General features: G+C 36.6%; 1 protein-coding gene across 1 annotated transcript; it reads right to left on the bottom strand.

Moving 5' to 3' along the window:
- Nucleotides 1-5,348: 5,348 nt before the first annotated feature.
- LOC139130716 (transcription factor AP-4-like) lies at nt 5,349-11,987 on the bottom strand. Its single transcript, XM_070696488.1, has 5 exons — nt 11,757-11,987; nt 7,919-8,078; nt 6,835-7,044; nt 6,476-6,616; nt 5,349-6,348 (listed from the first exon to the last, which is right to left on the bottom strand). Exons 1-5 carry the CDS (start codon nt 11,840-11,842, stop codon nt 5,896-5,898), a joined length of 1,050 nt encoding a protein of 349 aa, XP_070552589.1. The 5' UTR covers nt 11,843-11,987; the 3' UTR covers nt 5,349-5,895.
- Between the last annotated feature and the right edge of the window lie 604 nt (nt 11,988-12,591).

Raw genomic sequence — 12,591 nt, 5'->3', positions numbered from 1 at the left:
GATGGCGTCTCAAAATTTCCGATTAGTGACACGGGTAACTGTCAGTCTGTTTTCTTACTACAAAACGAACTGGATTTTACGGAGTATCTCTTGATACTCGTCCTACTAAAGGAGAGGTCTTCGTTTTATAGTGAATATATTACACAACATGTCATTTCACAAAGTTTGTGGAGTGACCCTGTATTCAGTATCAATTATTGAGTGCACCCTGCAGGAGGTGGGGGATAGATTTTGATCAGCTATTATTATAACTGTACGGCTTTTCGTGCCTCGGCTTGTGTTTTGATTGCGTTTGCATTGTCGTACCTGAATTTGAAAATCTTGTCTCGAATTCACTCTCTGAATTTCATTTCAAAAAACGTGAATCGTCAACACTAGATCGAAAAAGTGATCTAATTAAAATCCTGTTTTATTTGCACTTGCAGGCAACATGCTCAACTATGACAATAAAGATCAACAATTTAAAGTAAAATCCAATAGTTTTAAATAAGGCTACAGATACAATGAAAGTCTCTTGCCTAACGCATTCATGACCTTGCATATCAGAAAGAGGGTCACGTGGGCTTTAAGAGGTACATAGAGCTACATGTGTAACAACCCAGAACTAATAACAACAATCAGTTTATTCCGTACGGAAAAGGTGATCACTTCACACCTGTACAATATCGCAAGATCCACAAGCAGTGGCGGGCAGATCGAGTAGAAAATCGATCGATCTTGCAGACTACTCCCCGGAGACAACCCAGCACACGGGCGCCTGTGGCAAGATCACACAGGTTCACATGAGATGACATCACAAGGAAGTGTGGGTAGTTCAAATGTAATATTTTCAATAATGATATGTATCTTCTATGGATTTTTTACTAAACACTTTCATTGCAACCCGTGATATTTCCAAATAAAGAACTCTGTTCTTTTTCACTGCTACTCTATCGTGTTTTTCCTCAATGGTCTTCTCTCTATATTTAATACTTTAGGCTGCGTTCACAAATAACGATTTGGGGGGGGGGGGGGGGGGATCGCGATTGAAATCTTATCTTTTTTTTCAGATCCCCCTCAATAACCTAAAAAATTAAAATCCCCCCTCTATATGATCAAAATTTTTCAAGTCTCCCCAAAACTATCACAAGTCCGTATATCAGTAAAGGATGTGCGCGCAGAAAAAGTAAACACGTATCGTGCCGTTCCGCTCACAGGTGTTCAACACGACCTGTTATTAGCAGTTTGTAAAGTCATATTCCTAAGGCAAGTTATTAAATAAACGCATCAGTGAACTTTTTGGGTTTCCCAGTCTAAGCCAACTTGAGTTAATCCAACTCTGGCCAGGTCAATTGCTAGTGTCGAAGAGCACACAAAATGACGATCATGAGAGAGTGGGCAAATCGTGAATTCTGGCTAATTGTCATTTTGTAAAAAACTGAGCACAGTGACCTACCAAAACACTGCCTAATACAAATGAGCTATACCATGTTGAAATTATCAGCGGATTGAATCAGTCGGTTAATGACTCGCGATATACTGACCTAAATGACTCTTTCTTTCAGGTCATTAGTGTATCGCGAAATGTTGACGACTAATTTAATCTCCCAATAAACTCAGTTCGTTGCTCCTTTGTATGTCTTCATTGGATACTTCCAATGAAGAAAAACATACATCTCATATATATATCACATATATCATCGAAAGGATATATATCTTGATTTTCGTGTTACTGTTAGTCCCCTTGATGACATGTGAACGCACAACTTGCACAGCCCGGTCGGTATAATCCTAGTACCCTGAACAGAATACTAGTATTTACACGATACTTTCGAACAGCGAAATGCTATAAGGGGAACACTGGGCACTAGAAAGTAGTTTCCACAACTTCCATCGTACCACAGAAGTTACTTTAGCTAGAACGCTGCAGTGCCAGTGGCCAACTTTGTGTCGTAGGCAGGACCTTTGCACAAGCTGCACAGGACTTCAACAAAATTTTAGTGAAAAATGAAGTAAACACTACGTTGACTCAATCACGGTCCCTCCATATGTGGACTGTGCATTTAAAATTCCCTTTCAACGGTCTGTAATGTTCGTGATACGTGAGAGTTTGACAATTTAAAAGGGGATAGCAATCGAAACGAAGGCGATCTGGTATTATCCATAAGAGGGCGTCGTTCCTTGTGCGCTTACTTGTCTCCTTTTTGAGAGGGCAAAGTGGGTGGATGGGATATGCCCTTCCGCCTCATTTGAGAGGGCTGGGCGGCTGGGATATGCTGCTAACAACCTACAAAGATAGCTGAATTCAGAGGGGAGCGCACTGCAGTTACTGATTAATTTCTCAACACTGTATAGATTTGCACCAGAAGCTGACTGGTGTACACACAGAAATTTGCTGTGTGGGCGGGTCATGACTCACTGTGACTAAGGATCATGGCTGCCTTGACTACGATGGTACTATGAGTTTAAAATATGTGTCTGCATACTAACTCAAATAGCATGATTGGTGAAAGAGTTCCATTCAAGTTAACATAAATTATTCAGATCTGATTTTGTATTTGCAATAGTACCACGTCCAACATGATAGTATGAAACTAGATTTTAAGATGCAAGACAAATACATGAGCATTCTTTTGAGGATATATGGGGTTTTATTCAATGTACTGTTACCACTACAATGTGAATACATCACAAAATCTGAGTATTTCTGTAAGAGTTTCTCACCATATTCTCAATGGAAGTGCACATGCACAGACCATTTGTCACATGAATGAAATTCCACAATCTCTGTGATGCTTGTCAAAAAAACCAAAAACTTTTACACAATTACTGAGACTTTTTGCACTTACATACAGATATTGACTCAATACTTCACATACAACATAAATCTGTATGTTTCCACAAATTTCATATCTTTTTATAAGATGTTTCATACATGATACTGTGTGGATCTCATATTCTGGAAAAAACAGCATTTTTTCTTACAGAACAAGAATCTTTTATGGCAACAAATAGGTAACTCAAGCATAGTGAAATTGGTATTTTGCCATTCCTAACAGAACCAAAAAAGTATCAGTTTATTGTCAGTTTTACGGCATTGAAACCATATCACATTCAAGTTTACAATGAAGTATCAAAATAAGTATAATTTTTTTACTATAACCCAAACGGGATTCGAACCCCCACACACTCACGGCAACATCGCCTAGCTGATAGGCCTCACACAAAACCAGTCGGCCACTGCTTCCAACCCTAAAAGAGTTGGTCACAGTAACCGACTTAGATGTTGCAATTCTGTGCGCGACCGAACAACACGGTGTGCGTGGAGCAGACGACACACAGACACAGTACACACACAGACACAGTACACACACATATAGTAATCGGAAAAGCACGAAGCTTTTTACTGAGCTATCAGACAGACTCGGGGACAAGTAAATATCCACCAGCAATACTGTCCACTCAGGTTAAAGAATATAATTTTTTTACTATAACCCAAACAGGATTCGAACCCCCACACACTCACGGCAGTATCTTTTCTTCCATTTCTTAATTAATGTTTAAATTTAAATGAACCGATTAGACAAACTAACTTTGTTACATACAGCAAAATATATCATTGACTCGGGGAAAAACAACAGAAAATGTGCTTCAATTCAAAGGATATATACAATATAGACAGGCATCACATGCCACATTAAATAACTCTTTTTGTCAAAGTTGAAGAAGAGCAACTTCTGATGCCACAAACCATATAAAGAACAAAGAATAGCCAAATAAAATCCTGCAACCAAAGAAACAGACTCATTCAAGGCTTCTGATAACATTGCTACAATTGTCATATCAATTTTTACAAGAGTACGATTTCTTAAGCTGACTTTCCAAACTATTTTGTTTCACAGATTTACAGCACAAACATGAAACACTTGCAAAACTTTGCAGATAGTATCTTTATGAAATTGTCAAAGATCTGCTGTCACAATTTTGTCACAACATCTGATGTGTCAAAATCTTGTAACAACATCTGATGTGTCAAAATCTTGTAACAACATCTGTTGATGTGCTAACAATTTTGTAAAGTGTACCACAGCGAATTTCCTGACTAGACAATTTGCAGGAACAAAATATCCAAGCAGTAATGTGCTCATTTGTGAAGCAAACATCTTAAAACCAAACCTTATACAGTGTAAGTGAAGAAGAGAAAACAAGACTTTTACAAACAGTCCTAAGACAAAATGGAAAGAAAATGACTGTAGTTGATTCATTTGAGATGTAATGCATTACTTGTCACAATGTGATATATCAACCATTTTACACAGTATTACTTGAACAGGACTCACAGCAAATACATAGAAAGTACAAACAAATACACCACACAGATTATAGACTTTCAGTTTAAGAAATAATCTAATAAACTACTTCGACATCCTGGGTATTATATATAAATAAGGGTACATTTGCACCTTACCATAACAACATTGTATATTTTTGTTCAAATATAAATAAATACACAAAATATTTGTCAATACGCCAATGACAGGATACACAATATAGAAAGTGAAATTTACAAGATGTTTTCTTTAAAACAGTAAAAGTTGTTTTTGTTTAATAGGGGGTTTACTGGCAGACTGGGAGAGTGTTTCCAACTAGAAAGAGGGTCAAAATTATGTCAGTGAGATAACTACTGTGTTGAAGTGTATTCCAAAATGTTACCAGGTATACGTTAGAATTGAATAATCTTCTACTGCAAGAAATACATCACCTCTGAAAATACCACAAAACTCCACTGCTGCTAGTTTCCATTACTATTTTTCAATTTACTTGTGTCCAATTCAAAAAATATATCAAGAAAAAAATCAAGCAGTTTCTTGTACAAAAATAATGTTTTGTAGAATTCAAAGCAGGATAATCCATTGCACAATATAGAGATGCCACAGTAAGAAGTCCAAAGTTTTGACATGGCCGCAATACTGATGAACTGATCTGTTGAAAATTAGTTCACAATGTTTTGCAGCAGTGGAGTGATCCAAATGTTTTCCTCATAGCATTGTTGGAATTTTCTACCCTGTATCATCTTTGTATGGCAGCACTGTATCAGATCTCTCTCCACTGATAGTTCTTGACTGTTGAAAGCAATCACAGATTTAGGGATATATGGTCAATCAGAGGCATGTCTGCAGTTTAAATAACCAACTAACTCTACTAGTCTGTCTGCATTGAACATCGTTGCATTGACAAAGACAGCCTGAAATACACAAAGTGTCAAAGGACACACCTACCTAGCTATCTACGCAATCAGAACAACAATACATTCTGCACTGTCAGGCTACAAGTCAATTTATGTCTTTTTGCACTATTTTTTTGCAATAAAAAGGACCACGGGTCTCTATTTGTAACAATTTGGCATTTCATGAAAAAACATTCAGAGCCCAAAAGCAGTATGACAGACTGGAATTAGGAACGCTGGGACAGTAACTGCCTTTTGCCTGTACATGCATTTAAGTATTAATAAGTCCAAAATATGAACTAACTTAAAAAACTGATTAAAAATATACACTAGTCATTTTGACAAATGCTTTTCTGTTTTCCTTTGGGTTTTTTTTTAAGTTTCAAATGTGGTCAAAATTCTCCCAGAAAAGTGGGACTCTGAAGAAGAAGAGATATACAGACAGCTTTGCTCTGCATTCAAAATATTTACCGTTAAATAGTTGAAAAAGTATTCCCAGAGTTTGTTTTAGTTTATCCAAAAGACTTGAAATATTTGTACCAAAATAAGATGCAGTCAGCTGCAATATGGACAAGACAATAACAAACAAATATTGGGAACCCAAAAATTCTCTTTTATACACTTTATATTAAAACAAATACAGAAATTTGCACTGATAATATAATATTTCTATGAAATTATAGTTTGTTTCATGAAACAAAAATTCCTGGTGTAGATGTTAACTCTTGAGGTTTTCCAAATTGTGGATGAACTAACTCTACTGTGACTGCTTCATGTTTAACTTCTACAGTTCCAGATGTACTAATTACTTCTTCTGTTTGCACTTCAGTGATGGGTCCATCCACAATATCTGTTGGCTCTGCATTATCCAGTTCTTTTTCACTCATATCATCATCACTTTCATAGTTGTTGTTCCTTTCATTATCTTCTGGAGTTGGTGTTTCTTTAGCCCCTTCAAGGTGTTTGATGGCTTGTACGATTGCATCTAGGTTTTGCCTGGCGGTGTTTGTGGCTGTGATGACTGGTGGATTTTGAATGATGTGTACTGGTACAGGAGGTTGGCTCAACTGAAGGCTTTTCACTGCTTGAAGTTCTCGCAGCCTCTGTGTTTCCATCAACTTTTGTTGCTCTTGGAGTTGAACCTATAAGCACAAAAAAATAGAATTAAAAAATGTTGAAATGACAACAAAAATAACATTAATTATTTAACCGCACTATTAATTTCAATAATGCTGATACTTGTATCAAGGAAGGTTTTTAATCACTTACATGTTTTGCAATCTCTCGAAGTTTTTCAGGATACAGCTGGGCTTCTAAGCTGCGATTCTGTTCCTCCAGTAACATACGAAGTCTTCTCTCACGGTCCAGCTGTTGACGTAAATCCACCATCTCCTTCTGCATTTCTTCCATCTGTTTGTTGCCATGGAAATAAATATTATAAGATGAACGACACATACAGCACTAACTGCTCAGAAAAATTCATATTATCTTTTCCATAACTGAAGATCAGTGCATTATTTACACACTGTATAAGCATAATAAATATTCTAGTGTGACACAAATAGTCTATTATGTTGTGATCTCAGAAGTTTCTGAAATTTTGCAACAGAAAAGTATTGTATACTTACGGATAATTCCTCTATTTCTGGACTACCAATGCCTTCATCTGATGAAATACTGTCATCATTCTTCCTTCGCTTTGGTGGAGACTCTTTGCTGCCAAACTCAATGCCTCTCTTACTCAGCATGGCCTTCATCTGTGTGTTCTGCTGAAGTAATCTAGTCTTGTCCTGCTCCAGGTTGAATATATAATCAGATGTTTGTTGCAGAATAGCAGCCTGTATAAGACAAAGAATGCACGTGATAGCTAAGGTTAGTCTGATTAACACAGTTAAAATAAAATCAGACTGTGATATCTTTATAGTGTAATTAAACATGGTAACTGATGACATGAATTAGGCACATTGCTCAAATCATTTAGTTTCTACAACAGCAAAATACAAATCATCTTAAGTTCAGACCACAAAGTCAGACCTCAACATTTTAATTAATTTGAAGGGCACTGAGTGTGGCCTTACTCACACTATGAAATCCACAGGCCTGTTTTGGCAATGCACTGACCATGACCTATACAATGACTTGACACTTTCAATACAACAGTTTATTGACCATGCTTGTGAGCTACACTGACAGCCATCAGTAACACAGGTCACTGACCACAATACATATCAGGAAGGTCACCAGTTGCAAAGGTCACTGACTTTCAGGTCATCCCAGATGAGCTAATGATGAGCTCAAAATAGAAACTACCATCACCTATCAAATACTGCAAATAAGTCATCTATTTTTATACCTTTGTTCTACTTTTGACATGATTCTCATCAATGTTATGGATGTAGGACCAAGCAATGCATCCATCAATATAATAGAATTTATTAAAATGATACACTACAGAAAATACTGGTTTCACTTAGATTGGCTCTTCTTAAAACCACTTAAAATGTGATGAATTAATCATGCAAATAACTTTGCATTAACAATCATATATCCACATTTGAATAGGAAGTATCTGAGCAGTAATGTTTTGATTTATGTTTCACTGTTGTGGTTCATAGTTCAATAAAAACATAGCATGATTCATAAGAGATAAAACAACCCATATGAAGTTACAATGTACAATAAAATCTGAAATCTATTCAGCCCTATCTTTACCTTGCTCAATTTTTCACCATCTGAATGTGGTAGCAAAGTCTTCAAAGACTGGAATCCAGAATTAATACTTTGCATACGACGCCTTTCATTGCTATTTGCAATTTCTCTTCTAATCTTCCTTTCTTGCTCCCTTTGGCTGTTTGGAGACATTCTTCCCAAACTGTGAATACATCAAAGTTTTCAATGAACCATTAATCAATGCAGATATATTCACCTCTTTTCTTAGAAAATAAAATATAGATGCATCCATTTCAAAACTTTTCTGCTCATCGCCTGCATACATTTATTTGACAAAGTTTTCAAGTCACATGTTGTACTTGGTTGAATAGTGATTTAAACAAGCTGGTTACCAAAAAAAGACAACTGTCATTAGCAAATGAAAGTTGATTTATTTATTTTAAAAACCTTATTAGGAAATGCAACTACAGTAAAACTGCTGGCACAGTAACGAAACAGACAAGGCTGGACTATGTACTAACACAGCTGTGTGATAAATGAAATAAATCTGTTTGATATTCCATGCAATTTACAATGGATGTACATTCTCCATAATTCCCCAAGTACACACATGACTTGAATTACAATACCAATGCATAGCTTCCTGTGTCATGTTACTACGGCATATAACAGGCATGTAACATTGATTGTTGTAGCAGAAAGCTAAAATTTAATAAACTTATAATATACAGTAGGACATGAACTTAATATTTTCTATGGAGCTGATTTATCTCTGTTGTCTGACCTGTCATCAACATTGGTTACACTTCACTACTTCCTGGGAAAATTCCATTCCATTATGACAACTGTTATCAATGATAGTATTGTCTCAAATTCCAACATAATTATTATTATTACTAGACGTAAAATTCAAACTGAACCACATAAATCTGTATTTTCAATATTTTTTAGTAAAATCTAATGTTCAATACACCTTATGGTACATGAGCAGAAATATTAGATAAAAATATTCACCTGGGAAAAATAATCTGGACGCCTGCCCACACACTTGGCAAATTGCCAAGGCATAGGCACAGCTGCCTCTATGATAAATATACTGTGCATTCAATATGAATAACATTTAAATGTCTAAGTAGATGGAGATTATATTCCTCCCATCTGTACAAGCCATACATGGTGATGTCATCATAAACATTTCACATGGCAATGTGCCAACCCTCCACCTGTCATGCATAAAGAGTCCCATTATTATGCAAAGTATGTAGTCTAGTCTCTCTAATCTATTTCATTCAGAGGGGGTAACAGGTCAACCAAAGTGGAGGGGAGGGCAATGCCTGTCCTATTTCTCTTTTGACCCTTTAGTGACATCCAAGCTGGTTTTAAATAACATCATCTGGTTCATCACTGTCATATGTTTGCCTCAGTGACAGATGTCCTGCCAATATCCCAGCACTTGCACTATTCTTCCATTGTCAATCTATTAACTACTTGCTAGGTACTATGACCTGTCCATACTCAGCCATGTACTCAGCCAGCAGGATGCTAAGACTGACAGCAAACTTCCTCATCTAAATTTAAAATGCTCTTCACAGCCAACACAGCAACGGAAATACTGCCCAACAAAAAATCTTGACCAAACCACCACCACCACAACAACAACAACTAACAAAACATCTAGGTCACTGTTTGTTTACTTCCTCCTTGCATGCTGGGGATTGTGCATTTTTTTTATTGACCTTTCATTGACCCAATCCTCAAAACATAACATTCAAGTCATGTGACTGATAGCCTGCACTAGACACACCCTTGTGTCACGCAGTCAGATGGAATTTCAATCAGTACCTCTGTTCCTCATATGTACAAAGAGCTCATAGCAAAGTCAAGAGGCCAAGTTTCCCCTTTGGCCCCAAGCCCCTTCAACACATTTTAAGGTGTGGCCCAACAAATGTTTGGGTTGGAATCATACTCCAGCCAAAACATACAGAATACCGTCTAATTAATACAGACAGTGCTGCTGCTTTTCAATTTTTTTCTCAATCAGAACACCTTACTGGCAATAGACAAGTATGGACATTACCTTGTTATAGGTAAGACAATTTGACAAATAACCATACAGATATTTAAAGCTGCCCTCATTTTTAAAAAACAAAATTTTCTATCTCAATGTTAATTAAAACATCCAACTATCGTGATGAAAATATTTAACACATGGGGATGTTTTGAAGACTGACTTTGCATCAAAAGTAATATTCCTCATGTACAATTTAAATAAAGTGTGTATAGAATGTTCACACCATTCATAGTATCATAGATTATCTTGGCAAAGACTGGCCAATCAAGGTCTGTCTGACAGTTATTCATTAGCCTAGCAGTTGGCTGAAGGCCAAACATCATATCACATTGAGGCTGAGAAGGGACTCTTTGTAACTTAAATTTCAATTCGGTTTTATAACTTATATGTCATACTCGCTCTCAAAAAATCACCTTCAAAGACGATGGAGAGAAAAGCAGTTGAACTGCAATTGGTCTTAAATAAATGCAAAAAATTAATCAGTGCCACAATTATCAAAAAATTCTTGTTCCACATTAACATCAATTTGCAGAGTCAGGTATTGCAATAAATTACATAATTTAAAACACTTTTAAAAAATCTTGCGGAAATAATCGGCAAAAATGTATTATTGTTAGGCCCCTCATTTCTTTTAGCCACTACTAAGTGCAGTCCCTCATCTTTAGCTTGACTACCCAAACCCACAACGTGTGTGGTACGTTCCATTGAAATAGCAATGTCGCGTTGGCACACTGCCAAGTTTCAGTGAGCGATGTCAGTCTTCCGTTTTCAGCTCAGTAGGCATATAAAATGAAAATGATTAAACATTCGAATAAAATGCAGAAATTTTTCAAAATACTTCATAGATTTATTAGATATTCCTTACATAAACCTAAAACACTTCTTACTGTGGAACAAATACCATCAAAATATTTCAGAACTGTCTTCACAAGCACGAGGCTTATACCTCCGACACAAACCTGGCAAAATTTCAAAACCGAATCAAAGGTGCGCTGCAGCTAGGTAGACATAGCCAAGGCGCATTACAAACAAACATAGAATCCTCTCCCGGATGACTTTCTTGTAACTTCACTTTTCTCGGTGCTTGCATTGCCCAACGCAACGAAGAGCACAGCTGATCAACTACACATAAGATCTCATTTGCATACGCCTCATATCATTCACAACAAAGACCATGATCGACCATCTATTTTGTTCCATATTTTTATATAAAATTTAGAAAAATACCCCCTTTCATAAGCAACTAAATGATAATACCATTTCCCATAGTCAAACACAGTACTTTCTATTCCAAAAGATTTGTTTGGACGTAGGATTTAATAGAAACATGCTTGCTACGCTTTTTGGTGGACAGTCAATGAAACCATGCTTGCACGTAACGCCCTAGTAAAAATGTAAATAAAAATTTACTAAAAATCATTGGAACACAGATTCTTGATGAAAGTTACAAGTTACTGTTACTGTTGGTCTAAGCTGTAAAATTATCCACATATTGGCAAAAAACGCATTTTCTGCCGATCGCTATTTCGCAAAATTCGCGTAATACATAATGTCAACACAGACCATGTGATCGCATTTTCAAAACATACATCTGAATTTTCTCGTCTTTTCCGTTCGTGTTGCCCTTCCCAAATTTTGCGTGTAAATTGCACTGCTTCCCCTCAAATATTTTTTTTCAAGCTAAAAATTGAAAATTTGGGTGTATGACGGGTTAAAATACATTATACGCTTTGCAAAAAAATAATAATTAAATTTACTAGAAAATACTACGATTCGAACAGCTGACATGGCTGCTTTTTAAACCCCTACCTGCACAGTCCGCCGACGGCATCGTGTTGTACGCGGTAATCATGCAATCCTTTGGCTTTTTCGGGATTTCTGACCTGAAATGCCATTGCTATTGAATATTCCCGTACTGATGCTTCGTAAATCCAGATACTGCTACTGGCGTGAAATAACCAAATTTAGGCTCCTCACTACCGGCTTCGTATATAGTTGAGTAAATGGTGTGCTTTTCTGGCGGGAAACAGCTGGACCGGCACTCAGCTGCGACGACGCTTCACGAAGTTATCCTTCCGCTTACTACGATATGTCTGGAAATTGTTTCCAAAGACTATCGTCTAAAAATATCCTAAATTATCTCATGATCACAAACAAGTATATAAATTAGAGACATTTATTTTTTCGTTAAACTATGGGATGAAATGGAACAAAATTTCCTTCATATTTTAGGTACATTTTAGGCGGATGAATATTACATGTGACGGATATCTGTTGTCTCCTGGATCAGCTGACAGTTGGCATGGCGCGGGAAACAAGCAAATAATGTTAACAGCTGTGTGAAATTCCATTCAATAAAAGGTTAGGAGAATTTACTTTGGATTGAATAATTACATACTGGAGAGGCCAGCGTATTCCCTGATCTTTTCCGAAAAGATCATATTAGATTCTTCGGTAACAATCATTACTCTATCGTCAATGTGACAAAATACCGTTCCACAGCAGATCAAGGACACGAGTACGTTAAGAATGGTAATGTATGATTTGTTTATAATAATATTCTCCCGTCATTTTTCGGTCAATGACATCAATGAATGGAATGCTCTTGTAGCCAATCAGTGGGCTTACATCGTGAAAATTAGCT

Source organism: Ptychodera flava, chromosome 4, assembly GCF_041260155.1.
Source record: "Ptychodera flava strain L36383 chromosome 4, AS_Pfla_20210202, whole genome shotgun sequence".
In the NCBI taxonomy this organism is placed as follows: Eukaryota; Metazoa; Hemichordata; class Enteropneusta; family Ptychoderidae; genus Ptychodera; species Ptychodera flava.
The sequence above is the reverse complement of the archived record's forward strand: the minus strand, read 5'-3'. Positions and strand labels throughout refer to the sequence as shown.

Bases quoted from the DNA above. Each gene is read 5' to 3' on its own strand.
- LOC139130716 (XM_070696488.1), bottom strand. From the start codon at position 11,842: ATGGCATTTCAGGTCAGAAATCCCGAAAAAGCCAAAGGATTGCATGAT. The intron at 6,617-6,834 runs GTAAGTATACAA...GGCAACAAACAG, and splicing joins CAGAAATAGAGGAATTATCC to ATGGAAGAAATGCAGAAGGA. The intron at 6,349-6,475 runs GTAAGTGATTAA...TTGTGCTTATAG, and splicing joins TTCGAGAGATTGCAAAACAT to GTTCAACTCCAAGAGCAACA.